General features: G+C 38.7%; 1 protein-coding gene across 5 annotated transcripts; it reads left to right on the plus strand.

The window, feature by feature from the left end:
* Positions 1 to 480: 480 nt before the first annotated feature.
* On the plus strand, positions 481 to 27462 carry LOC126376890 (phosphatidate phosphatase LPIN2). 5 transcript variants are annotated; one of them, XR_007567777.1, is made up of 17 exons: positions 8709 to 8923; positions 12905 to 13224; positions 16628 to 16860; positions 18215 to 18694; positions 18910 to 19005; positions 19708 to 20087; positions 20800 to 20941; positions 22016 to 22208; positions 22511 to 22644; positions 22948 to 23195; positions 23419 to 23531; positions 23743 to 23891; positions 24223 to 24361; positions 24828 to 25043; positions 25318 to 25421; positions 25588 to 25719; positions 26410 to 26549. XR_007567777.1 is itself a non-coding variant. In XM_050024460.1 (16 exons), the coding sequence occupies exons 2-16, from the start codon at positions 13036 to 13038 to the stop codon at positions 26555 to 26557; spliced, it is 2964 nt and encodes a 987-aa protein (XP_049880417.1). In that variant the 5' UTR covers positions 481 to 625; positions 12905 to 13035; the 3' UTR covers positions 26558 to 27462. The 5 variants fall into 5 exon arrangements, 4 of the variants coding, with proteins under 4 accessions (XP_049880417.1, XP_049880409.1, XP_049880423.1 ...); XM_050024460.1 differs by lacking the exons at positions 8709 to 8923; positions 25588 to 25719 and adding an exon at positions 481 to 625 and having other exon boundaries at positions 26410 to 27462; XM_050024452.1 differs by lacking the exon at positions 25588 to 25719 and having other exon boundaries at positions 26410 to 27462.
* Positions 27463 to 27482: the final 20 nt, after the last annotated feature.

Consider the following 27482-nt stretch of genomic DNA (forward strand, 5'->3'; position numbering starts at 1 on the left):
TGTTGTCTATTTTCTTTTCTTCCTGAATGTGAGCTGCAGCCCCAAACCACACAAGACATAATGTCACAGACTCGAGACACTCAATTATTTGATATAAATAAAAGTTTCTTTCCATTTATTTGGAAAAATATTGTTAAATTATCACTTAAAACAATCTGAACACAAGACACTCGTAAACAAAGTTGACGCGACCGTGTCAAATAGTTCGGTAAATATAAGTAAAATCTTCTTATGTATGTTACTATGTATTTGGCCGAGTTAAAATGAGTCCAATAGGTCCAAATGACATTTCATGTTGTGACAACTTGTGACAACCTCGGAAAAAATGAAGCAAAGAGCGAATCATTTGTCCTTTTCTCACTCATAGTTTGTGTCGTAAGCTAGAAGAGAGCCGGTTTATAGTTTCTGAATTCTTATTTTAGCCTTCCTTCTATGCTTTAGTTATTGTTCTGAGGGCTGTATAGTGGGTAATATGACAAGTCTTTGCCTGTTCAAATTGGACGTATAGAAAAAACAACAACTTTTGTTTGTTGAATTGTGATTTATAAAATATTTTTCATAAAACAATTTATTCCATTAAAATAGCTGGTCTGTATTACCTGCACGGGGACAAGCTTCATAACAAGTGAGTACCAGATATGTTGATATACTTTTAATTGATTCCATCCATACAGATGATGTTACCCAAGGTAGGTAGTATTCTCACGACTATTTATCGTATTTCTAATGATACTAAAAACATAATCTAATAACAACATTTTCTAGTGGTTCTTAGTCTTATTTTTGATCATTACAATTCAATTTGGACTTGAAAGTTGGCTGATCTAATAGGATAAATTCTTCCTTAGAACAAAGAAATAGAAAATGTATCAAAGTGATAGTCTACTGTGTATGAGGGGAATGTTAATGTAACATAAGCTCATGACTGTATTCCCAATTGGGCTAGTTAGACATACATTCTACACAAGATGAACTGAGTAACCACACTTCACCTGTGCTTTTTGTTTCACCAAAATGATAAGTTGTGGTGGTGTTTCAAACATATTCTTACAGTAGTATTCTAACATTCTAAATTATGATAGCACCTTACCTATTTGTTATCACACTTAACCTTCATAAAACCCTACAAAATGCTACGAAAGTATGGAAGTGAAAACAAGTTACCTATTAAAATTAAAGTAGGTAATTCAGTAGCAATGTTGGGTCATGGTTTATTTTTCACTACATACTGATTTGATAGATAAGTAAAGGATAATAGGTACAAACATAAACCTTTCGAAGATTTAATTTTCAGTGAATTATGTTCTTTTTAATTTCTAAACTTCTCAATTTCTTAAGATTATTTAATATAACATAATTATAAATGTAGAATAGATACAAAAAAATAAAATAAATGGCTGTTCTTTATATCGTGTCGATGGCAAACTAAATAGTATCGGCCCAAAACTTGGCAACAAGTGGCTGTTAAAAGGAGTATATAAAATAATACATAACATAATCAGCCTGTATGAATTGCACTGCTGGGCACAGGCCTCCCCTCCCCAGGTATAGAAGGGGCATACCTGGGGAGTTACCAGTGCGGGTTAGTGAAGGTGTTAGGGATAGAAGCTTGGACTAATAGCTACTAACATAGTATATAATTATTCACTGTTATAAGAATCCTATCTATTTTGATGAAATTATAAAAATATTTACAGAAATACAACTAACTATAATACTTACAGTGTTCATTGACTGATCTAAATTGTAATTCTTGTTTATTTCAAAACAATAAAGTTGAAAATAGCCAGACAGACTAACCATTTTCTGAAATGACCCTCCTTTTTCTATTAGCATATTATATTAGGTATACCTATAAACCTTGTAAAAACTGTTCACAGGTATTTTTATTTATATCATAAAGCAAGTATTCATCAATAAGGTTGTCTCTCAAAATACCTGGTCAGTACCTACCAGTCTATCTCATGCGATCAAAACCTCACTTAGGAACCATACATCAACGTAGGTTGCGATTAGTTTATCAAGTGCAAATAAGTTTATTCTTTTAAAGTTTTCTGATTAATTCCAACTACTCGTGGCTCTACCTACCCCATGATGAATCACAGTCGTGATTTGTTTATTTTTTCGACCATTCAGAATACCTAATGCTCTTTTTTCTTATCTTACGACTTATGTATCTCACTCACTGGAAAGTAAATTATCGTCATTTTCCTTGTAGCCTCTCTCCCTGATCCCTCTGGCTGGACATTCAACCAGCAGCTGTAACATGGCAAACGCATAGCGCGCACGACGCAATAATTGAGCCAATCGAGGTAATGCGTAACCAATGGGTTTGTTTGGCACATTTATCGCAACGCACGCGATATGTGTGCTGCATGATTCGTGAGCTGGCGCTGGCGGTTTGACTTCCCCCAATGATGCCCATGTTTTTAACTAAATTCGCGTTTTCTTATCTGTCTTGCATAAGTGTTATATAATATGAAAATTGCGCATTTTGTCTTAGTGATTAGTAATTGATAGGATTCAAAAACATGTTTGTGTTTTCCGGTATCCAATCGCATAAGAATGTGAAGAAGGTCATGTGAACGATAACAATATTTTGCGCACACGCGTACATCCTGGGTTGACTAGCATTCTGGTGTTTAAACAACTATGCATATGGTTGAAAATAGGCCGCAGGTACATTGTTATTTAATTCGGAGAGTTAAAGAGTGGCCTTGCGGAGTTAAATAAAACGCAACAAGCACATGCGTCGCCCCACCACGACGAACTACATCGTAAACACGACGTCATGACACACCCATTCTTTACACAAATAAGGCGGCTTGTATCTCGACATATTTTCCTTGAAAATTTGAATCAATAGGTCAAATGTCGAGAATAATTTTAAGCAATATTGTTTGTTGAAACTAAATAGATTTTTGTTCTTGTATGAAAGGTGTATAAGTTTGCCTCACAGTCGCAGGGTTTACTAAGGTGCTTCACGCTAGTCTTATCTAAAATAACTGAGTCATATAAGCCGTAATGAGCCAAGAGCGATGGGCTAGTGGTGACCCAGAGTCACCTTAGGACGTATATAGCAAAACAAGATAAACTACGAAAAAAGTTAACATGACGATCTTCGATACACATCACAGGCAATTCGCTAAAAGTTGTGTGCACCTTAGTGCAGAGACGGTGGGAAGTGTCAGTCAACAATTATTGGACAACAGTGAAACGACAGCTTCACGTGCTCTTCAAAGTAATGCGACTACGATCTGGGCTTGTTACCCTTGTTAGGTTTTTTCTTTAATATAAAAGAGTTGTCAGTTCCAATCCAAGCGTGTCGTTTTGTTCGATACATCACGTCTTCTTCAAGGGGACGTTAAAAGTTTTGAATTCACCTTGTCGGTATACTGGTAAATGTCGATAATATATCCTTCTTTCCAAGATAAATATCGTGTTCTTTGTTTGAAATCTTACTGTAACTTCAATACCCAACTGTTTTTTTTTTAAATATTACCGACCTAATTATGATCAGGTATACGTACGCGAAGCAAATTCCGGACTAGCTCAAAGGAAGGTTTCGTATCAAAAATGACATAATATAATAATGCGCCCTACATAATATAAAAATGCGCTATACAGATATTTAACAAAACATACGTTTTCCTTTATTCCCTGTAGGTATGTACTATGCTTAAAAATGCTACTGCCTTTACATCTATGGGGCTTCGCTGATATCGGTATTTCTAATACAATTTTGGGTTTTGTTCTGGGTAAATCTTGGTTAAACGCTTTACGTACCTAACACAAGTAAATAAGTAACTTCATTCGTTTAAGAGTTAAGACACCCGTGCGTAGTGTTGGGTTCTTACCCGGAAAATTCCCGCGTTTTGGGAATTTTCCCAATTCTGAGGGAAAAAACCCGAAAAATTCCCATTTCAAGGGAAAATATTTTTTATCGCATATATTTGTATTAAAAGTAAGGATTTCCAACAAAGACCATTTAAATATAATGTATGCCTACTTATGCCCAATTTATCTTCTGTCGTAGTGTCGTATGAACTCTTAAAAAACTTAAAGGAGATCATCGGATTTCGGCCCAGAAGTCAAAGTGCCGGCCAAAAAATAATTTTGCTATATTCCGTTAGATCTTATCCTTATGAGCATTTATTACTATGGCACCAAAGCTGTAGGGTCAATATCTTCGGTTTTATTCGATTTTAAAAAACTGTATTTTTCATACATTTTTGGTGAAAATGTAAAGTGCCGGCCAAGTAACAATAATGGTATTATCCTTAGAACTTATCCGTCTGAGCATTTATTACTATGGCACCAAAGCTGTAGGTTCAATATTTTCGGTTTTATTCGAATTAAAAAAAAACGGAATTATCATACATTTTTGGTGAAAATGTGAAGTGCCGGCCATGAAACAATATTTGTATATCCCGTTAGAACTTATCCATTTGACCATTTATTATTAGGGCACCAAACGTCTATGACCATTATTTTGACTTTTGTTGGACTTTACGTTATAGTTTCTGTGTGAAAAGTGCCGGTCAGCAAAAAACACATGTCAAAGCTATCGAGAAGATACCTGTAAACATTATTCACTATGACAAAAACGTGTATGACCATTAATTAGTTTGGCTTTTGTTGGATTTAAAAAAAAACTTGATTTTTGATTCATTTTGTATAAAAATAAAATATAACCGACGCGTTATTTAAAAGATCGTCAGAATGTTTATTACTATGGCATTAAACGACTATGACCAATATTTTGAACTTAATTCGATTTTCCAAAAATCAAAAAAAGTTTTATCTAGTGATAATGGAACTATCTTGCTAAAGGCGTAATATGGTGGTCGTCTTTTGAAAAATAGGTTTGCGTTTGACCACTACCTTACCTGATGGTGATACACGCTTAAGAAACTACTTTTTTTAAAGAAAAGTGTATACAAGGAATAAACAGTGGGGTGATAGAGGTACCTACTATGTTATCGACCGAGTAGCTCCAGGACATTGTAATAGGCATACATGCAAAGTACAACTACCCGACTCCTGTTTTCCCTAACAGATACTTCAGACGTCATGCCAATATACGAGTTTCGTCACTAGATGGCAAGCTTATCTTTGGAGGGTGGTAACCATTTACGGTCAAGGTGAATCAATACCATAATTCAACCTAAACTTAGGCCGTAACGTTGAGTCGAATGCAAAAACTACAGCCAACGTCATATCTAAAATCAGATAGTATTAATATAGAAGTTCACCTAACAACACACAAAACAAAAACACAAAGTATTTATCTGAATAATAACTAGTCATTGGGAAAGCTCTGCTTGTTGTCATTGTTAAAATGTATAAAAAAAAGTTTTTTTTTAAAAGTCCAATAAAAGCCAAAGTCGACATTTGGTAGTATAGTAAAAATACGTCGTTCAAGTCGTTTACCAAAAGATTTGACTTTTGTTTCGCTGGCTGACATTTTCCCATTTGAACCAAAACGGAAAGAGAGACGAATAAAAAGTCAAGATAACGGTCAAAAATGTTTTGCGCCAGATTATTAAATGTTCTAAAGGTCCTTTGTAATCCGCCGTACCGCATTTTTTACCCAAAGCACTTTATTTTCATACAAAATAAATAAGAAATCAAGATTTTTAAAATAGACTAAAAGCCAAACTAATGGTTATACAAGTTTGGCGCTATAGAAAAAAATGTTAACAGACATCTACTCGATACTCTCAACATGATATTTTTGCTGGTCGGCATTTTTCATATTTAAACAAAAACGTAAATTCCAATAAAAGTCAAAATAATGGTCATAGATGTTTGGTGTTATTAAAAAATATTGAGAAGCAACTATTAGACAGATTCGACGTATTTTTTTCGATGGCCGGCATTTTAACATATTAACCAAAACTGAAAGTCCAAATAATGGTCATAGAAGTTTGGCGCCATACTAATAAATGTTCTAACGGTCCTTTGTAATACGCCTGTATACCTCTTTTTCCCAACGGACATAATATTATTTTTTACAAAATGTATGAAAAGTCGAGATTTTTAAAATCCAATTAAAGCCAAACTAATGGTCATACACGTCTGGTGTCATAGTAAAAAATGTTCAGAACAATCTATTCGAAAGGTTTGACACATTTTTTTTCTCTGACCGGCACTTTCAAATTTGGGCCGGCCAAAGTATGGAAAGCCGATGATCTCCTTTGTAATATATTTTGAATGGAATGGTCGATTTTAATAATTCCATGCAAAGATATCTACATATTATAGGATATATAGGATGCTTTTGGCACGAGAGAATGTCATCATCGAGGAGCAACATGGTTTTGTGTAAGAAATTGGGAGGCACGAATACCTACAGATATTATTTACTTGGACTATGAAAAAGCTTTTGATCAAGTTCCTGTCACACCATTGATTGCTAAATTAGAGCCCTTTGGAATCAGAGGCAATGTCGTGAAGTGGACTTCCTGTCAAATCGCACATTCTCTGTGCGCATCGGAGAATCATACTCTGTTCCCAGAAAAGTCCTCAGCGGTGTGCCGCAGGGATCGGTGTTAGGACCTATGTTATTCAGTATCTACCTTACAGATCTTAAACATGGTATCATGTCTGATATATCACTCTTTGCAGATGACACGACAATAACGGGGAATCCACTTATTAGCCATAATATAATCCAAGATGATCTTGATAGGGTAATTGCTTGGACCCGAGATTGGCTAATCACATTAAACGTAGACAAATGCACTGTGTTGCATGTTGGCAGTAATCACCCCACGTTGAGTTACACCATTGACTCAAAACCTCTCGAGTGTGTTAAAAAACAAAAGGACCTTGGCATAACGATAACACATAATCTAAAGTGGGACGATCACATTATTGGAATCACTAAGAAGGATAACTCCCTCTTATACATAATTAGAAAAGCTTTTTATCATATAGATACGGAATTGTTTCTTAGGCTTTACAAAACTTACTTACGTCAGACCGCTGTTAGAACATGGGTTTCAAATATGGAGACTTTACTATCGGAAGGACATTGCACTACTAGAGAGAGTCCAAAGAAGAGCAACAAAGAAGGTGACAGTACTGGCTGGCCGGAGTGGACCTTAGCGGGGGCCGCAGGACTCTCACCTCTGGCTTGCCATCATTGGCCAGCCAGAGTGGGGCGTTAGAGCTATACGCTCGCAGGGTGGAAGTGAAAGATGCATAAGTCGCGAGTTGGTAAGGCGGGTAAACCGCCTCGCAGAAACCGCACACCCTGACACCCTGAGATGCTCACAACTATGTTGCTGCCTTGCCGTCCAGTCGCGTCGGCTAGATAGGTGGCCCAACCAGTGAGTGACGAGTCACCGCCTGCCCAATGTATCTCTGTTATTAACATTGGTCGAGCAGGCGCCATAGTCCCCCATAGCCCCAGTATCCCGGTTCACTAACCCCCAACCCAATAGCCCAGTTAATTTTGTTCCCATAATCTGCCATAGTCCTACGCGAACCAGGGATTGTCTTTGGGTGCACTCCCATAGTGCATACAGGGATAATCGCCGGTTGGTGTCACAACACATTTAGAGTAAATTGTCTTAAGGGGCCTCTACGTGTTGGCTTCGGCCCCACGCACGCCTTCCAAAAGTCCGGGACTCCATGACAGACCCGACCCGAGACATGGAAACGACATACAAATAATAATAAGATTAAAAATAATTAAATAAAAAATATTTTCCCATGATTCGGGAATTTTTCGGGTGTTTATTTTATTTTCCCATATTTTCCCGATATTTTATCTTTCCCACCCAATTTTTTCTTTCCCTGCCCATCACTACCCGTGCGTGACGAACAGTAGAGTGATAGCAATAGACAGATTTTCACTTTGAATACCGTACCCTGAAAATACGTTGTTTGTTTAGCAGACTGTATAGCTATATCTAGGTACGTGTATGTAAGTAAATAATGATATAATTGAAAAACAACATTTTATAAGCTACGTCGTGTTATTGTTTACTTCTAAGTATCTCTTGAATGACGAATATATGTATAGGTATGACACTGTGCCAATTCCTCTTACAGGTTGTGTTTGTTACGCATATATCTGTTGTTTATCTAAATGCCACTACAGTTTCGCCGTACGCTCGTATTTAATAACATTGTCTATAAAATCTCTACTTCTATCAAACTTTCCTTCTCTTCTCCTGATTTTTGGAAACACTGAACACTGTTAATTTAATATACGTAGGCTACTCACAGGCTACGCTTTATGGGTCTTACTATATCGACTAAATTTGTTACATTCAATTGGGTCCAATCCTCATTGGTATCTACACAAGCAACATTGACACACTTTTACAAGTGAATAAAATAGTTACATCGAGGCCACCACAAACGTCGTTTGCTTAAAATCTGCCTCGAGGAAGAGTGTGCTGGCTCTGTAAGCGCATACTCGAATGTCGTTTTTTAACTTTCGGCGGGAGTAATGCATAATTGGTAAAAGTGAGTTTCGCAAGAACATGGTGCGACAGCATCACGCCACACCGCGCGATCGATAGGCCGGTCTGCGGTCGCGGGGTGGGCTCGGACTGACGTGACGAGCGCTGAGCACATGGCGGTATGTGGCCGTTTTATGTACCAAGGTACGCCGCATATCGGCCGATCTACATGATGCGACGTCACGCAGCGTCAGCCCGCGCTCGGCACTCGCCCACACAACTGTCAGTCAGTTCAGTATAGTGGTAGAGTCGACGCGTACTTCACGCGCCGAAGTCTTACCGCAGTGTTTTATATCGTGTGCGAATTCTCAGCTGTTACACGTCCGGTTACTTGTTGACAAAGAATTTACTGTGTCGACAAGCGTTTGTGCAACTGGAAATTCTCTGAAGACGAAAGAAGATTCTCTTCTGCATCTAATCGTATCAATACAATAATAAAAAAGGTAATGCTAATCACATTTTTTAAATTGTAATTGTTATTTATAACACTTCTACCAAGTAGGTATGTTTTTGGTATGTCCATTTGCTCATAGTTTCCTATGAGAATTATCAATGACATCGCACTTTGATCTACTGTTCTTGAACAGAATATTGTTGCTGTTTTGGTTTGGGTGTTTCTTTTTATATGAAGTAGGTATAATTTTGCCTTATTGTTTTCATTGTTTGTTTTCACTTTTTTATCCGGTTGGGTGCGTAAGTTGATTACTAAGCATGAATGATATCTATATTATTTAGGTTAAAGTTATTTAAACTTTATAATAAAACCTCCATCAACACGCACTAGAGCAGTGTGGTGGAATGCTCCATTCCCTCTCCGGTTGATTGAGGGGCGGCGTGTGTCCAACAGTGGGACTTATATAGGTAGGCTGTTTATGTATAAAAATCAACATAAACATAACAACTTTATCATTTTGTAGAGATAGGTACAAATAAACTAAAACGTGTTTTTTATGTAGTTCAGCTAGGCATACCTTTTAAATCTATCAATAAATATATCGTCTATGTTGTTGATAACAATATTTAATTCATAAACCATAAGTCTTTCAATAAACTATAGATACATGTTGGAGTTCAGTGCTCGAACAATGAGTGACGTATACGGAACGACCGAACGCGACAAAGAGAAAATTAAGGAAATAAAACGAAGTGAAGTTTTTAAAACATCACGTTTAGGTTAACGTTGGCATTTTCTGTATTGACGGTGAATCACCGGACAGCATGTTTCCAGCCTGATATTGTAGGTCGTTACGCGGACACCACACGATCTTCACCTTGGACGTGCGCAAGACTGTTTCCTCACTGTAACGTGGAACTGAATCAATGCAGCCTTATTACCACAACCACAACGACTTTGAAGCTTATCTTACAATCCTAGCAGCTATTTATTGATGCAAATCCCTTCATAATGGTATACTCCATATCCAGAATAGACACTAGACCATCCTATCTCGCTTGAATTTTTGAACACACCACATGTAACTTTCCAACTCATAATTGCGGTGGAATGAAATCTTCTACGAAGGCAATCAAATCAAACTGTGAAGGAAAATTTCTTGCTCTATCTGTAAATAAAATTATATAGCTCGGGAATTAATCCCGTCCTATTGAGTAAACAGGGAAATTACACCAAATGGTCCTATTGGTTGTCTTGTCACGCACATGAAATGTTTCTAAATATAAATACACGGGAGCTTCACACGCAGGATATTGTGACCTCTGTAGATAGAAGTAGGTATATGTTGCCCTCACCCTATCATAAAATAGACATATATACATTTACTGTCGATGTAAGTAAGCTAATCGCGTGCACAGACACTCGTTTACAAACAAGTAATCGCTTTTTATTTCAATAACAATCTCGTTTATCTATATGCCATTTACTTTCATCAGTCATTTAGTTACGCAGGCCAACAAACACAAATGAAAGTGGTCTCACCGTTAAAAACATGAAAACTACTCTAAAAAATAATAACCTAAATAACACAGCTTTGAATGTTTTTATTTTACACGTGTGAAACATCGGATAATTTGTGACGTCACCTGTGATTATGTTAAGCCGATAACAGTATAAAACTTACTTATAATCGTACATCTATCACTAATTTACACATTTACAAAAATCTCATTTTACTTATTAGGTTTGTCCCTAGTAGACTTTTAAGACAAAATAGTTATTTTTTTTAGTTTTTATTTTGAATTTTATTGGGATGCGTCATGCAATCGTAATAGTGGTTTTATTTAGTAACTTATATGTATGTTGTTTTGTAAACACAATGCAACTATCATGTTTTTAAGGTACTGTAAGTTATAGTTACATTGCACGCACGTGTTATCCAGGGCTGAGGTACCTACGTACGCAGTCTCACGCCACATAGAGACAACGTGACGAACAGATCGATAAGGTTTCCATTTCATAACATTATAATGTAGACATACTAATTGACTCCCAGTTTACTGCTTTTCAAAGAGACGACAGTGCTGATTATTTTGACGCTGATTGTGATAGTCGCGGTTGGCCGCAACCCAATAAAATATGGGCCAACAATTTTAACACGATAAAAGTGCAACATAATAAAATTATTCATGCCTACCGGTCTTGGTCATAATAGTTGTCGGTAAAAATAATCGTTTTTGTTTGTACTGAAATTTTCCTATGTCACGACTACAAAACAATCAAGTAGGTACTACTTATATTGTAATATACAATTATTACTATTATTAGTTAGCACCTTTCTGATACATGGAATATTCACTTTAGCTAGGTCATTAACCTTGCAAAAGCTAGACTGAAGCCTTGGATGTTGCTAATTTAAAATAGACGCTGGCACCAGCTGACATTCAGGTTTCACACGTCATCCATGGGCACCTGCTATCGTTCCCCCTGTGATCGGATATTACTGGAGAAATACATTAAAAATACACCAACATGATAATGATAACTGTAAACAACTAGAGGTAGATCAAACATCCGTTAACTTGCAATGCAGTTTAATTATCTTAATAATTGATCTTGTTAACTAAACAAGCTTGAATGTTGCGTATAAGGTCAAATAATACCAATTATTTTTCATTACTCTAGACATGTTTACGAACCATACCTAGTAGATAACGAATGTGATGATAAACAAAAAAACAATTTCTTTTAAGTGATGTTTTTGATAAGAGAAGGACCTACTTAGTAATTGTAACACTGTATTGTTGCTTTATCAGTCGCGTCCGCTTTCGTGATTCTGCTGATTTCCAGTTCCTAGGTTGGAAATGCGTTTGCAATTTGTATCTAGGCAGCTATTCACACGCATTAGTCATTAAGGAGGACAGAGTCCCCGACACTCGACAGTTCGTCACGCACGCTGATGCCGCGTGCTTTCGAACGATCTCGTCCGCACCAATGTCATGGTCTACGAACTGGCTCGCTCGTCTGGGGTGAATGAATTTGCCGGCTATTATTACCTCCTTATGTACCCACTTGACCAGCCGTGTAGTAATGAGTACGCGCTAGTACAACTATCTTTATTAAATGTCCGTAATTCTTATCGAAAGAAAACTAGTGACATCCTGTTTGAGAATGAAAAAAATATAAATGATTGTCTTTTCGACATCGGCATTATCCGGGTTCAACTTTCGCCGTTCCATTGTCAATAAATCATACACCATTTGCGAAATGATGAGTCCAACAAGCGTACAGCGATGTCAGTCGGCGTGACCTCGGTGGTTTTGTGTGCGGTGGTTAAGTACGTACATCGGTTTCTCAATTCATTGGAAACTGCCTGCGCGGTGCCTGCACCAGTATTTATATCTCGACGATGCAACGTTGGGCAACATCCTGCGCCTGGTGCCTGGCAGTGCACCGACCCAATAAATTAACTGATATCACCGCTATTCCTACTCGCTTTATCCTTTCCTATGAAACATACAAGGAATTTATTCATTTCAAGCCTTATTTAAAAAAGAAACCTTAATACGTTATTATTTATTATTGAAGGACAGTCTTGATTCTCCTTCTTCATGATTCTCAACTGTTTGTTATAAGTAATTCCAAATTTAAATATGTTCACGTAATGCATTTCATCATAAACATACTACTAATAAATAAGCGATTACTCAACCACGTTGCGCTTATCACTGCGACGGATAGAGGTGATTTTGGTGTGAAGTCGATTACACGTGGCAGCCGGATGTATGTATCATTGTCCAATCAGTGACTTTCCTCGTGCGTATTCAATTCATATTATATTTTTTTGCTATCTTTATTATGGTAATCTTCATCGTAATAAACCTGCTAGTCTTATTGATCTTGGAGCAAATTGCATTTCTAGCGCGACCATGAATCGAACCTAGATTTCCACCGATTTTGGTCTGTAGTGGCAGAGTGCCAAAAGTGTCTTCGTCACAGATTTACTGAAATTTTGTTTGTTTTGTTGCAGGAACACATCGTATGTCGCGTTTCAGTGACCCTCAAGATGGGGTAGTGTTAGAGTAATTGTAGTTTATTTTGAGAAAGCGTTGTGTGTGATATAGTGACATTTAGTGCGAGGAGTGAGAAGAAATCGCAGCCATGTATTCTATGAACTACATCGGGAAGTTCATCGCGAACTTCCGCGAGTTCTACAACGAGATCAACGGTGCGACGCTGACGGGCGCCATCGACGTGGTGGTGGTGGAGCAGCCCGACGGTAGCTTCACCTGCTCGCCCTTCCACGTGCGCTTCGGCAAGCTCGGCGTGCTGCGATCCAGGTTCAAAGTGGTATGTTGTACTTGTGCTACGTATTCACTAGTACTATAAGGAATTTACTCTGAACATTGTTTTAAGTTTACGCGGTTATTATCATAATTAAAACACATCGTATCGGGAGTCTCATATCCCCATTTAAACGCGGTAAGAACCCGTTATTATGTGTTTTAATTATGATTTACTCTGAAGTTTAAAAATAAGAAACTATGCCGAGATTAGAGTAAGCGAATCGATTTATAAACCTGGAAAGAAAGTTTATATGAGATGCCTCTAATGGCAACGCTATAAGAACAAACAACTCATATTTAAATTCCTATAGATATTGCAATTTACCTTTTAATGCAAAAATAAAATTGGAAAAAAAAATTGAATTGGAAGTTTTACATTATTTTATAAAACATTGTAAATCCATTTTGTTAATGGACACTTACGGCCCATTTAAGTGCTGACTCTATTTATTACCTTAAGTAGTATACCTTTTCTTCGCGCCAGTCGGCACTACTAACCTACCGGTAGTCAGATATTTTATCAAAATTCTTCGGCGTATCTACGTAGGTAGGTACAATGAAGATTGTTGATAAAATTATTTCAAAATAACGCGTGCGTTTTACTAAATTGTCTTATCATTAAGATGAGATGAAATGTCATTGACGCACGCGTAATTGGTGTCCATCATGTAAGTAGGTGCAGATGAATACACAGCCTTCTGTCAGTGTGGGTCGCTTGTTATCTTAAGTTACGTTACAGTCACTTCGCAAACTATATAAAATATTCACCTTTCGAGGCGTGTCCACTCCCAGATTACTTCATTCAAAAGTTGCACCATCATGCTTTGAAATAGCCAAGTTTTTGCCTCATAGGTACCTACACCTTTAAGTAAGTATAAATGAAAGATCGTACATACATACATAAACAGCCTATATACGTCCCACTGCTGGGTACAGGCCTCCCCTCAATCAACCGGAGGGGGTATGGAGCATACTCCACCACGCTGCTCCAATGCGGGTTGGTGGAGGTGTTTATACGGCTAATAGTCGGGACCAACGGCTTAACGTGCCCTCCGAAGCACGGAATCATCTTACTTTTTTCGGACAATCAGCTGAAAAGTCCTTACCAAACAAAGGACCACAAACCGCGAAGCGGGACCGAACCGGGATGATAATAACCGCGTAAACTTAAAACAATGTATAAACAAAGGACAGTCTCACAAAGTGATTTCGACAATGTCCCCATCGGGAATCGAACCCGGACCTCCAGATCGTGAGCCTAACGCTCTAACCACTAGACCACGGAGGCTGTTGCATATTGTTTAGGTACTTATTCTAGTTAAAACCAGTTGAATTGAACGCTCGAAATAAACATAAACAAGTTACTGCTCGGGGAGAGTCTAATCAAATCTTCTTTATCTAATTAAGAATGTGGATTAAGAGAATGAAACGAAGCGAGAAGTTGAAGGACTCGTTGTCCAATACTACGTGAGTTGAGTAAAGGCTAAATAAGGCTTACCTAAGTAGGTATATAAGTACAAGGGAAAACATGCGGCATTTTCCGTCGCAAAGGTCAGATAACAAGGAACATTAGTCACATACATAATATACCAATCTATATATCCATCGGACATAGTAACAGGCAGTTATGGTAGTATAACGTCATGGTCATTAGAAGGCAGTTTTTTACGTAATAATTTGAATAACACTAAGTGATAATAGTAACCTAAAACCGGTTTCCTTGTTCCAATAAACCTTTAACATTTGAAAAACGCCATATTAAGATCACTGTTTATCAACGTTTTCAATATACGTATAGTTTTTGTATTACATATCTTAGCAACACCGACGATGTAAACAACAATACATTGTCATGCGAAATGAATAAAATAACAAAATTTATCGAGTTCATAAATACAAAGGAAAGCTTGGATATAAACATGTTATAAACACTTAGCGCAGACGTGACGTCACGAATCATGACAAACATACAAGCGCGAATTAAATGCAAACGCATTGTATGTATGTATACATTTGTACAAATAAGACTTTAAAATAACACTCACAAACCTACGTTAATATTCGACAATGCAAGGCATCTAACACACTTGTTTCAATAGATGTTAAAATTAGTCAATTTAGGTCGAATCGCTTGGTGACAACAATTTTACGTTTGCCGCCATTACGTTTTCTTTGTGAATACTTAAAGGTTATTCAATTAAATAAATTGGTATTATCAGGCGGGTGAATGTGTGATGATGTGATCGTGAGCCGGCGGCGGTGTACCGTGCGGCGGACGCTGCTCTCGAAGGCCGGAGGCACGTGTAACGAGAACATTCTGGAGGGAGAGCGCGAAATATTAGCATTATCTTGTCGCCTAGCCTAAAATAGCCTACATTTACTAGTATACGCTTTCATATTGTCCACATACCTACCTATTTCTTAAATACATTTGGCACTGCTTGTTCTCAGAAGTGGCATGCTATTTTAAGAGCTATCCGTCATCTTGGGAGCGCCCCTCTCCATACACCCAATTAGGTTTTACAGCAAAAACCAAACACTGCCAAAACACTGAAGCTGAACGTCAACCGTGGGTTCTACGTCTGAATCACTGTAAATTGGAATAACGCCAAAAGTGGGATAGGATTCCACCCAAGACTTGTAATGTAAAAAAAAAATTGGCACAAATATTCGCTTCCATCCGGCCTGCCACCTGTTTGTAATTGTTTCGTTAAGTGGTCAAAGGTCGTTTTATACTTTCATTGCTTCGATAGATCTACGATAAAACTTCGAATGTAAATAATACCTATTATTAATATACGGTTTGGTGTACAATACAGTCTATTATAAATTTCAATAATAATCTACAGGGATACATCATACATAACTACGTTAGATTAGGTTATCATAGGATATACGTCGAATACAAATAGGAATATTCTGTTAGCTTTCTAATCATAATTCTCGTTTTAGTACTTTAACGCCATAAAACACATTAAGTGTTGTTTTATCGAAAACAGTGAAGTTTTTGTAAAACTATTTCATAATATATTAGCCGCAATGATACGTACAGCCATGTCTGTTTCTTTAAATAGCGAAGCCGCACTTTGTACTATCATATTTATTATATATTACGTGGTACGAAGTCCTAAACGCTCCTTGTAAATATAACAAACAAATAATACCATGTTTCTTCATAACGGATATTGCCGAGTCCAAAGTCCACTGCATCTATAACTAGTTACGCGATATATATGTAGATATGTCCTTATCTATTACCTGTAGAGTCACTGAGATGGCAAAAAAAACTTGAATTTACCTAAAGAGTGGTTCATATAATATCTGTATTTGAATACCTTTTGTCACGCCCAAAGTGCACTACAATTATGATGATAATTATAATGTATAGTTTAATTTCCCATTATCAGGTGGACTTGGAATTGAATGGAGAGCCTCTGAACATTCACATGAAACTGGGGGAGTCAGGGGAGGCGTTCTTCGTAGAGGAAGTGGGGGAGGATGAGGCGGAGTGCGCAGCTCACCTGGCCACCTCGCCCATCCCCGCCGCGAGGTTCGAGGACCTCTACGAGCCGCGGCGCAGGAACTCGCTCTCAGCTGTCGAGCCCGACCACGGACAAGCCTCAGATTACACCAAGCGGAGGTGAGCTATTTATCTATCACTATCCTATTTACGTCTCTCTCTCTCTCTCTCTCTCTCTCTCTCTCTCTCGCTCTCTCTTTATTTAAGAGCTGCGCTCTTGTCGGTGGAGTAATCGCCATTACATCAAAACTGCGAAATGTTGTAAGGATGTTTGTTCCTCTTTCGCGCAAATATAGCTTATCCATCAGAATAACTCAGGCTATATACGTATAATTGATGAAGATGTATACACAGACGCAGTCGCGGGCGGCCGGTAGTTTTCTATAATAATTGCAAAAACCTAGTAGGCACGAGTTATTTACGACCTTTATTATAAGTCCATTTTAATTAGAATGTTCACTGCGGGAGACATAAATGATACGAATATAGAATACACCACACTTTATTTGATATAGGTAATGACTAATGACGTATATCTTATCTCCTTTCACCATAAGGTTGTCTGGCAGAAATTGCTGTTTAGCAAGAAAAAGTTTTGTGCAATAAAGAATTATTGATTGATAGATCCATTTACAGCCAAGAAATGTACACAGCTAAATATCTACGCCAGACAGGATATTGTAACAACATGCATGTACCTAATCAATCAATAGTCACATGATGACATAAACATGACGAAGACATGCCTGCTTATGACGATGATATGATATACGTAAGCAGTAATTATAACGCAATAGTCAAAATCTTATCTGAATTATTATTATAAAGATTACATTCACGTAATTAATATTCATACTTTCCAACATAACCGCACCTTATAATTACCATGACAATTTGCAATTAAGATGTAAAGGAAAACAAAGATTACCTATCAGTAAATTGTTTTCTTTTCACGAAGCTAACAGACTAAGGTAGTTGCATTTGTGAAAATTAGTACATATAGTTATTTAAAGCAGTTTTTTACATGCATATTCCATTGTATTCCGCGAATACATTGACATGATGCAGGGTAAAAACCCCGAGAGCTCCGTTCGATAATTGCAAGGATGACTCACTGGTCTCTGTTAAGACAACAATAAAACAACTGACCGGACCAATTTAATTACTAAGCAACCGCACACAGTTATGTATGATATAAATAATGAAACCAAGCACCTGAAATTTTGAAACCCAGCCTTGTAAAATACGAAACAATTGGAAAGCGATGGTTGGTTACATGGAATAATTAAAGCATTTTCATTCGCGTGTAACATTTGAAAGCGAATGTTTATTATTTACATTCACAATTGTGTTTACGCAGATTGCACTTGACTTATTCTACACCAATTAATTCAAGCAGCTAATCCTTTCGACAGTACTTTTTATCGCTTGCGTGTTTGCCGTTAATTTCATATCTGTCAATTTATGCTTACAGATACACTGCTGATGGACAAACAATGCAGAAACCGGACTTGAGTAAACTAACAAAAAGTCCGAAGCAAGAGAAACCAAAGAATGAGGAACATGACCACGAGGCTTTGTTTGAGATGGAAGGTCTGGACGAGCAGACGGACTGGACTGACTCCAAGCCTAAGACCTTTGCTGCGACGCAATTAGGCGAAGGAGAGAGTGAAGCTAGTCAAACAGTGCAGAAGATTAGTGCACATAACGACTTTAGACCAATAGAAGCGGCACCTTCTCAAGATGACATTAAAAATAACGGTAACGGAAAGAAGAAGAAGAAGACGCGGAAAGTTAGTTCTAAGAAGAAGCATCAGAGAAAATCTTCTACCAGTTCGATCTCCAGCCAGTCGGACCGTGCGGGTTCCGAGCAAAGGGCGACGCAAGTTCCTATTCCTAACACTACAGACATCAACTTCTTTAGCGACTCTGAAGTAAACACCGCCGCACTTAGGTAAGTCACTTTGACTTTCTATTGTATATGTAAGCATGTGTTTGCATTTTAGATTAGATACCGATTTCGAATTTACTCTTTTATATTTATAGCGGTCTAAACGCGCGATTGTGATTAAAAATCTTGCAACTTTTTTATTTGAATAAGTATAGCATCTTCACATATGTAGGGTCGATTTTGATGTATGTATGTGTGAGCGAGTCGCGTGGTTACAGTGAAGAGATGTCCAACCTGAAGCTGAACGGAGACAACCGCATCCCCCTGGCGTTGTCCGACACAGCGTTCGAGGTGCACGCCGCCTCCAGAAACGCGTAAACTATTAACCCTAATCATTAAATCATTACACCTCGCTTGCAGTACTCACAATCATCGGATAATAACATAATACACCACAAGCCATGTACCTTATACTGTACGTATTATAATCACGCTTTTTTAATAGTAAGATACGTTAGAGTGTAGCGCACAGGGGATATCCTTTCTAATTGTAAATTTCACATAATATAAGCAGCCAAGTAGATCCAGTTTCCTTGTAATTCTTAGGCTTACATAGCCCGTATTGACCACACAATAATAATGTAATTGTATAGTTTTATTAACGTTGAAAATTGAATTGTTATTAGTTCGTTTACTTACATAAATGCAGACATCTAATTGTACGCTTATTTGATCGTCTGCCTCTAGCTCATAAGTACGTTTCTCATTGTAGGTATTATATAGATTGTTATTATATAGATGTAGCTTCATAAATATTTGAGAATCGTACTTATGATGAATTGCAGCAGTGTTATATTAAAAAAATAAATATTTCTTATGCTGGCGTATTGACAGAAAAATGTCTAAGAAACACAAGCCTGAATTTACATTTCAATCAATCGATGAATCTAATCGGATACGAGCGGCATGAACGCTTACACTGTGTACAATAATATTGCTTATTCTTGACAACAAGCTGTAGAAACATAATTGAATTGGGTTTCTCATTTGCTGAGGTTTATATTGGTGTTCGCCAGAGGTTCTCGCGGCGGCACGCCCGTGGTGTCGGACACGGAGGTGGAGCTCGCGCGCGCGGTGGTGGGGGACAAGTCCTCGCAGTCGTGGCGCTGGGGCGAGCTGCCGGAGCCGCCGGTGCGCGCCGCGGAGTCTGCGGGGGAGTCCGGGGCTTCTCCCACGGAGCCTGCTTCGCCCGCTGAGCCTGCTTCGCCCACGGAGCCACTGAGCTCGGACGAGGAACGACCCGGGCGGCGCGGTGTGCTCAGCGGCATGTTCCGTTTCATGTCGGCGCGGGACGCCGGCGCCGCCGTGGAGGGCGTGTACCTTGACGACCTGGACCGCGGGCAGGTCGACCCTGATCTCTACTTCCCCAAACATCACACCGAACGATACCGCTCCGGTTAGTAAACTGTCTTGTTACCCAACTTGGTCATGCTGCCTTTCATGACCACTAAGTTTATTCTGCTATAATATAATTTAAGTAAAATTGTGCACGTCTTCTAGAATGATTTTTAGAGTGACTATTGTACGTAGACATACAATTTCTGTCAGTTTGAGTGGCGACAATTTAAACGTAACTGGAATTTCACTCATGAAATAATTTACAACGTCTATATAATCGCCTTCCTAGTTCGTAATGTTATGTTGTCTTAGTCTGGGTGGGGTCAATGACCCGAGATAAATACAACTCAGTGGCTTTACTCTTGAACTAATAAATAATATCTCATGAATAATATTGTTCCGTGCTGAAATATGCCAGTTTGTCGCCCCCACTCGACCTGAATTGCGAACATTGTGTTGTCGCGACATTATGGCCGAGTCTTTGTCTTGTTTATCTTGACGTCATCATTTTGGACTCCCGATGATGTCACTCAGTCCCCTTGCTACTGGAAATTGTACCAATATTGTCTTAGTACACGTTGTACCTGTAATTTCTGACGAAGTCCACTTTTGAGATTCCTTGATAATAAATTTACAGAACATGATTTTCTCTCACCCATAACAACAATTAGGACAGTAGACTGTTCATCCAATTTTACTCTAAACGGTCTATGGATGCTATTTAAAAAGTATATATTTTTGTGTGTTATTATAAGGTCGGTTATGTTCAGGAGGCGTTGCCCCGACGCACGCGGCCGCGGGCCCCACGGAGGAGGAGTACGAGTCAGGCAACGGGCCCTCCCTGCCGCAGTCGCCGGCGTCCCTCGAGCCGCCGCCATTGGACTCCGATGACGACGACAAACTGCTAGCCAAGTAAGTTACATCTTCTTCGTAATACCGCGCCCGCAATACTTAACGATGTAGGCCAAGCCACAAGTCGTCGACATCCCCGGCCACACTTGATGTTCGCTTTCCTTCCTCAAAAATCGGTTCTGTGCATCTCAGAGGAAAAACGCCAAAGAACTCTGTCTAATATAACGAAATGACCTACTCCATTTCCTAGGTAATAAACTCGAATTATCAGTAATGTTATTGTGGCTAATAATAAACTCATCTAAATTAGTTTTATTTGAACCCCGGTGGTCTTAACAATAACGTGAAACGTGGGTCAGTTCATCATGCGATGGATGTACCTCTGACTACCCCAATTGGAAATGTATTCGTGGTCATGAGCATAACGGAAAACAAACTGGAAATTGGGACAAAGTAGTTAGAGACAGTCATTATGATTTAACAATGATTCACCCGCGACTCCATCACTCGAGGGGCGCGTGCGCTGAGGATCTGAAAACGTATTTAATTTTCCAAATCAGTGAATCGAAAACTTTTAAAGCAGTGTATGTTACAGAATAAAAAGCCGTGAAGGTAACAGTGCGTGAAAGAAATACTGTGGCTCACTGCAAATACATTTCCCTCTATCGTATTTAGACTCGTAAATAGTTTCAAAACGTTCACACTTCTAAACGACAACATTCAATCGATGCAGGTAAAATCAAAAGTTAATCAATATAGTTCCATCACAATCGATCTTAACGCTTACTCAGCCGTGATACAGGCTAGTAGAACTTAGATGTACCTTTTCCCCATCAAATCTCACTTTAACCTTTGTTTTGTGTTGCATGGCATTGCAGTTTTAGGTGAGAAGTTTTACTTTGTATTTATGAAAACTTATTACCAAAACCTTAATCGATATATTATTTACTAATAAGAGAGGTTCCGCACTCCATCCGATTCGAATCTGGGAAAATACGGATATAGAGAAATCGCGAATCGGTCTAGTGCGTAAAGTACCCAAATAGTGTTCTACGACTATCTCGAAACGTGTTTTCACGGATTCGGATCGGACACAGCGCTTAACCGCTCTACATGTACTTTTGTATTTATCAGGGGTCAAGTGGGCGTATACGCTCGCGAGGAGGTGGTATCGCGCGCGTTGGAGTATGAGGAGTTCTGCGCACGCGGCGCTGCCCTAGCAGCGGACGGGCGGCTGCTGGTGCGGCTCGGGGACCGCTGGCTGCCCTGGCGCAGCGCCGGCCCGCTGCTGCTGTCGCTGCTCGCCTACCGCCGCCCGCTGCCCACTGTAACTATACTATCACTCTCATACCTTGCTGGTGCGGAGTGGAAGTTTCTAAGAGTTGCCAAACTGTACCAATATTTATGGATCATTAGAAGATGGTCAACATAATCCGATATTTGAAAGCTAAATTATACAATGCTAATCTAGAAATAGAAGCCAGTTTAACAAGACATTTTACTTTTCGACTTATTGTTAAATTTCATTTGACTATGTTGTCAAGTAGCTTATTGACGTACCTACATACAGTCGCTCGTGTGCCAAAGTAACAGCCCATAGTGTATAACGCGTGAATATTTGTATTACAGCGAGTACTAGAAGAGTTAGAGAAGGGCTCGTCGGACAAGGAGCACTCGGAGTCGCAGACGCGGCCGCCGGACAACGCCAAGCCCCGCGGCTACTCGTGGTGGAGCTGGCGCCGCTCCAACGCGGAAGCCAAGCGGTCAGTCCCACTATTAATACACCCAGCCCACTGCCAAAATCATTATTTGGATTTTTCTACACTTGCTAAATTATTTCAGCTATTAAACAATATGAAAAAATCTTAACCGTAACTTAAATCGTGACGTAGTACTGCAGTGAATAAATATGGAATGATGATAATTGAAACCCAAACTCTTTAAGGACTTAATCCATCTTACCGTATTCCCATGATATCCTACAAAACTCTCGCGTTATACGGACTGCAGACGTCAGACAGAATAATTGAGATATGGCAATGTGTAAATAAACAATTTACTTGCAGCACGGAATCTTCACCTACGAAGGAAGAAGAACCACCTAAAGAGTCGTCTTCTCCACCCAAGGAAGGTCTATCGCCAATAGAGTTAGCTGCGGAGCCAAAGACGGAGGAGTCGCTCGCCCAGCCCAGCGAGAATGTAGAAGAATCGCAGGAGATCACCAGCGCGGATGAGATCATAGAGCCGCTGCTTCAAGACACAATCAAAGAGGAAATAGATGCGATCGGTAGCCCAAAACTTATTCGCGACCAGGGTGAGTTGCTTTATGAAGTTGCCAGCACCAAAAACTAGAAATATAATGATAAGGACTCTCTTTTGACAAAGGAACGTTTTATTCCAAATTATAATTCAATAGGAACGCGACCGAATATATCTCTAAAATATTATTAAAAGTGTGATGTAAGTTATATTGCTTGTGCAACTACGTTACTTTACTACCTATCAATCGAATTTCATTTAAATTCATTGTTTTCCAGGCGATAGACATGACCACAGTTCTTCTGATTCGGACCAAGATGCTCACCCTTCAAGACCTTCACGGAGACACTCCACCTTTAGAAAAACACTGAGGCTCTCTTCTGAACAAATTGTAAGTATTTTCTTAAAAATGTCTGAAATGTGAACATATTTCATTGGGAAATTGCATTCAAACAAACATAATTATATGAGTATTCGCAAATGTATAAATGCAGTACTTTCGTTTCATTGTCACGCGTCTCAAAACAGACAGACTAGCGTAAAAAAGACAGTCTTTCTGAAAAGCAAGTTTTTTTTTACTAAGATAATTTTGTAATTGGCAGAAAAACTTGAACCTGCGCGAGGGCATGAACGAGATGGTGTTCAGCGTGACGACGGCGTACCAGGGCACCACCAAGTGCAAGTGCAACGTGTTCCGCTGGCGTTATGATGATAAAATTGTCATCTCAGACATCGACGGCACTATCACCAAGTAGGTTATTTATTGATGAACATTATTCTTATAAAACAGTAACCAATACTGTTTTAAATTCCATCGGACCATACATATCTTGCTACAGTTATTTTTCTGTTTAGTTTAAAAACCCAACGACACCGATTTCGGTAGGCACAAACTTATTATTTTAGCCTGGCAACTCTAAAACTAGTGCCGCCGTCCTTCGTTTACAATAAGTAAAAGAGCGAGACAAAGCTATTTCAGAACTCAAATTATGTTTTTAGCTATCAGAATCGACACCTGCTTATTGTGGGTTTCTTATTGTAGTGTGTTCTGATTTAGAGATTTATAACCATATATTTTTAAGGTCGGATGTCCTGGGTCATATCTTCCCCCTGGTGGGCAAGGATTGGGCGCAGTCTGGTGTAGCGCAACTCTTCACTAAGATAAAGAACAATGGATACCAGTTGCTTTATCTGTCGGCGAGGGCTATCGGCCAAGCGAGGGTAAGTGTCGACACGGATTACTTCTAAATCTATAGATAAACTAATCGAAAATGGCGTGACATTATGACGGTTTGCGTTCAATGAGGATGTTCGATAAAGCAAATGTATTTACTTAAAAGATTTTATTGCGAATATCTTATCAAAATGGTGACTTTCATGCTGTCCGTAGTCCACTAGACAAACAGTCGAGCAAATGCCTTATCTTACTTTTTTTCATGTCCATAATTATGTCATGTAACATGTCATAACCTTTAGAACATTGTGGTATAAAGTGCGCATGTCTGCGTTGGATGTTACCGCAGATTACCCAAAGGTCAATACGTCATTCTAGAAGGCTCATTCTTCTACACGCATACAGAAGATCATGGTTATTTCATGGGGTAAGCAGAGACCACGGAACTCCACTTACTATTATTCCAATTCTGAAAAAACTTTGTTATTTATGGTCTTGTAATTCCCGGCACAGGTGACCCGCGAATACCTACGCTCGATCAAGCAGGGCGAGGTGTGCCTGCCGGACGGGCCGCTACTATTGAATCCCACGTCGCTACTGCGCGCCTTCCACCGCGAGGTTATCGAGAAAAAGCCCGAGGAGTTCAAAATACAGTGCCTCGCCGACATCAAGGCACTCTTCCCCGCCGGCTCCAACCCCTTCTATGCCGGATATGGCAATAGAGTTAATGTAAGCAATGAACAGTCATACGTATATTGTTGCCTACTCTGGGAAAATATAGGCGTGAATGTTTGTAAGTAGCAACCCATCACTGGGCCCGTACCTCCCCTCCATCACGGTATTCCATCGGTAGTAGATGGAGAAACTTGATGTACAGTTAAAGATGTTACCCTCACAATGTTTATCGTTTAAACGAATTCATGAGATATATTGCAGGTTTCGAACAGAAGACAATGTTTTTTCCTAGTGCAAAGTAACCAAAGGTCATATTTGTTATTAACAGGATGTATGCGCGTACCAAGCTGTCGGCATTCCTATCGTGAGAATATTCACCATAAACTACAAAGGAGAACTAAAACATGAACTGACTCAGACATTCCAATCAACGTAAGTGTTCATTATCTTTACTTATATTCTTTCTTACTAAGCAGCCACAGAGTTCTTTCGGAAGGTCTTTATTTGAAATAGCTTGGTGGTTCTGTATGTTCTCTAACTCGACTTCGTCACGCTATGTACTAACATCTGTATTAAAGGTACTATATTTTTATTTCAGTTACCACGTGCAAAGTGACAGTGTCGATGATTTCTTCCCACCACTTCAAAAGTGTGATAATAAAAGCTAGCTCAAATTAGGTTTAATATACATAAATAGTGACAGAAAATTAACGAGCACGTGACCTTTCTGGTAAGCCATATGGCATGATTTGTCTTGGCTAAGTTCGAAATTGCACAATCATTCATCAGCGGAAAACTAATTTTCTTTAATATCATACCTAATGCAGCCGCGTAATTTCATAACAGCTAATGACTACCGATAACTTCTTGTAATCATCGACTTGTCATCTGTTTCGACTGTTGTCGTTTCAATCATGTTTGTAACTGTCATAGTTCTGTGTTTAGTTCCATGACTCTTCCATTGTGATTGTTTTTTCCCATAAAAAACATTTGCGGTGTTGGATTTCTTTACTCGGTATTGGGTGCTATCTTATTTTGATTATAATAATATCTGTCCAGACTAAGCTTCAAAAACAATAATCATTTAATAACACGTGCTACTGTGTGTCGGCTATAAATAGCTATAATGAGATTGCGTACGGTTTACTTGTGATACAATCAACGTCACCTTCGATATTGGTATGATTTCTCAAGTCTAACAATTTGTGTTGTTAGTCTATTAGTTTCTTATTTCTATCTGTACTTCTAGTCGCACAATCTGACTCGATTGCGACCTATTTATTATAATAAAATGCTACTGTATCTTACACAATTCAAACAGCCATCAACAACTGTTTGTATTGTTGAATTTTTCAAATTTATAGAGGGATGTAGTAGTAAATTGTATTTGGTGTTAAATTTGTGTTTATGGTGTGCGCAGGTACTCGCACATGTCGGTGCTGGTGGACCAGGTGTTCCCGCCGGCGCTGTGCGAGCCCACAGACGAGTACTCGCACACAGTGTACTGGCGCGAGCCGCTGCCACTCGTCGAACTTCCATCGGCCGCGCTGCCAGCGCCTAAACACTGAGCCGACCCTCGCGCCTCGAGAGGCTGACGCTTCGCTACAATACCTGCACCCAAACGTGCTTAGTTGAAATCTAATTAAATTACTAATCAAAAATTTATAATCTAAGAAAAACATTGATGGAAATGTATTGGTAAAATTGATGTCGTAATTTTCACATTATTGGAGTTAGCATATAATTAGTCGTCTTGCAGCGAGTTTGCCTACCGATTTTTCACCAAATAATAATGATTACAATGCTACTGCACGCAATTATGGCTTTAGCAGCTACTTTATAAGTGTACCTATTATTTATTACATTGAGGATTTATGTGTTTGTTAAAAAGACCTAGACCTAGAAATCCTCGATAAACTGCTAAACGAAAGTGAGTTACCAAGCTCTTTTCGCGTCGCATAGGCACGCTGATATGTTTATTTTGTAATAGTAGCACGTGAGCGAACGTAGTAGTCGTTGTTAGCGTATTATAATGTTTGATGTAATAAGACTGCATGTTCCATAGATGCAAGGACGATAAAACTGCTAGATTTAAGTTTTGTATTTGTGGATTTAAGTCTCGAGTCTGAGTTTTGGTTTTGCCGATCGTGTAAGCTGTGATGTCGTCGACTGATGAAGCAATGCTTTATTTTTGTACTGTGATTACGTAATGGTATGTTATGCTAAGTTATCTTTGTGTTAAAATAGACATTCATTGAACTGAACAGAAGCACAGCTTCTGTAATTGTTACTTTGTATTAAATTTTTAAAAGATTAATTAGAGAAATATTATTCCTTTGTAATAATATCAATTAAGTTCATTACATTTTGTTTTATATAATATGGATTATTGGTTTTCCTTAGTAGAATTGGTATTTTTTATAAAATTATTTATTCTCTGTGATTATTTTAATAAAATTTTAAATATAGCTGACTATTGTGTATTATTTTCTT

The sequence above is a fragment of the Pectinophora gossypiella genome, chromosome 2, assembly GCF_024362695.1.
Source record: "Pectinophora gossypiella chromosome 2, ilPecGoss1.1, whole genome shotgun sequence".
Classification (NCBI taxonomy): Eukaryota; Metazoa; Arthropoda; class Insecta; order Lepidoptera; family Gelechiidae; genus Pectinophora; species Pectinophora gossypiella.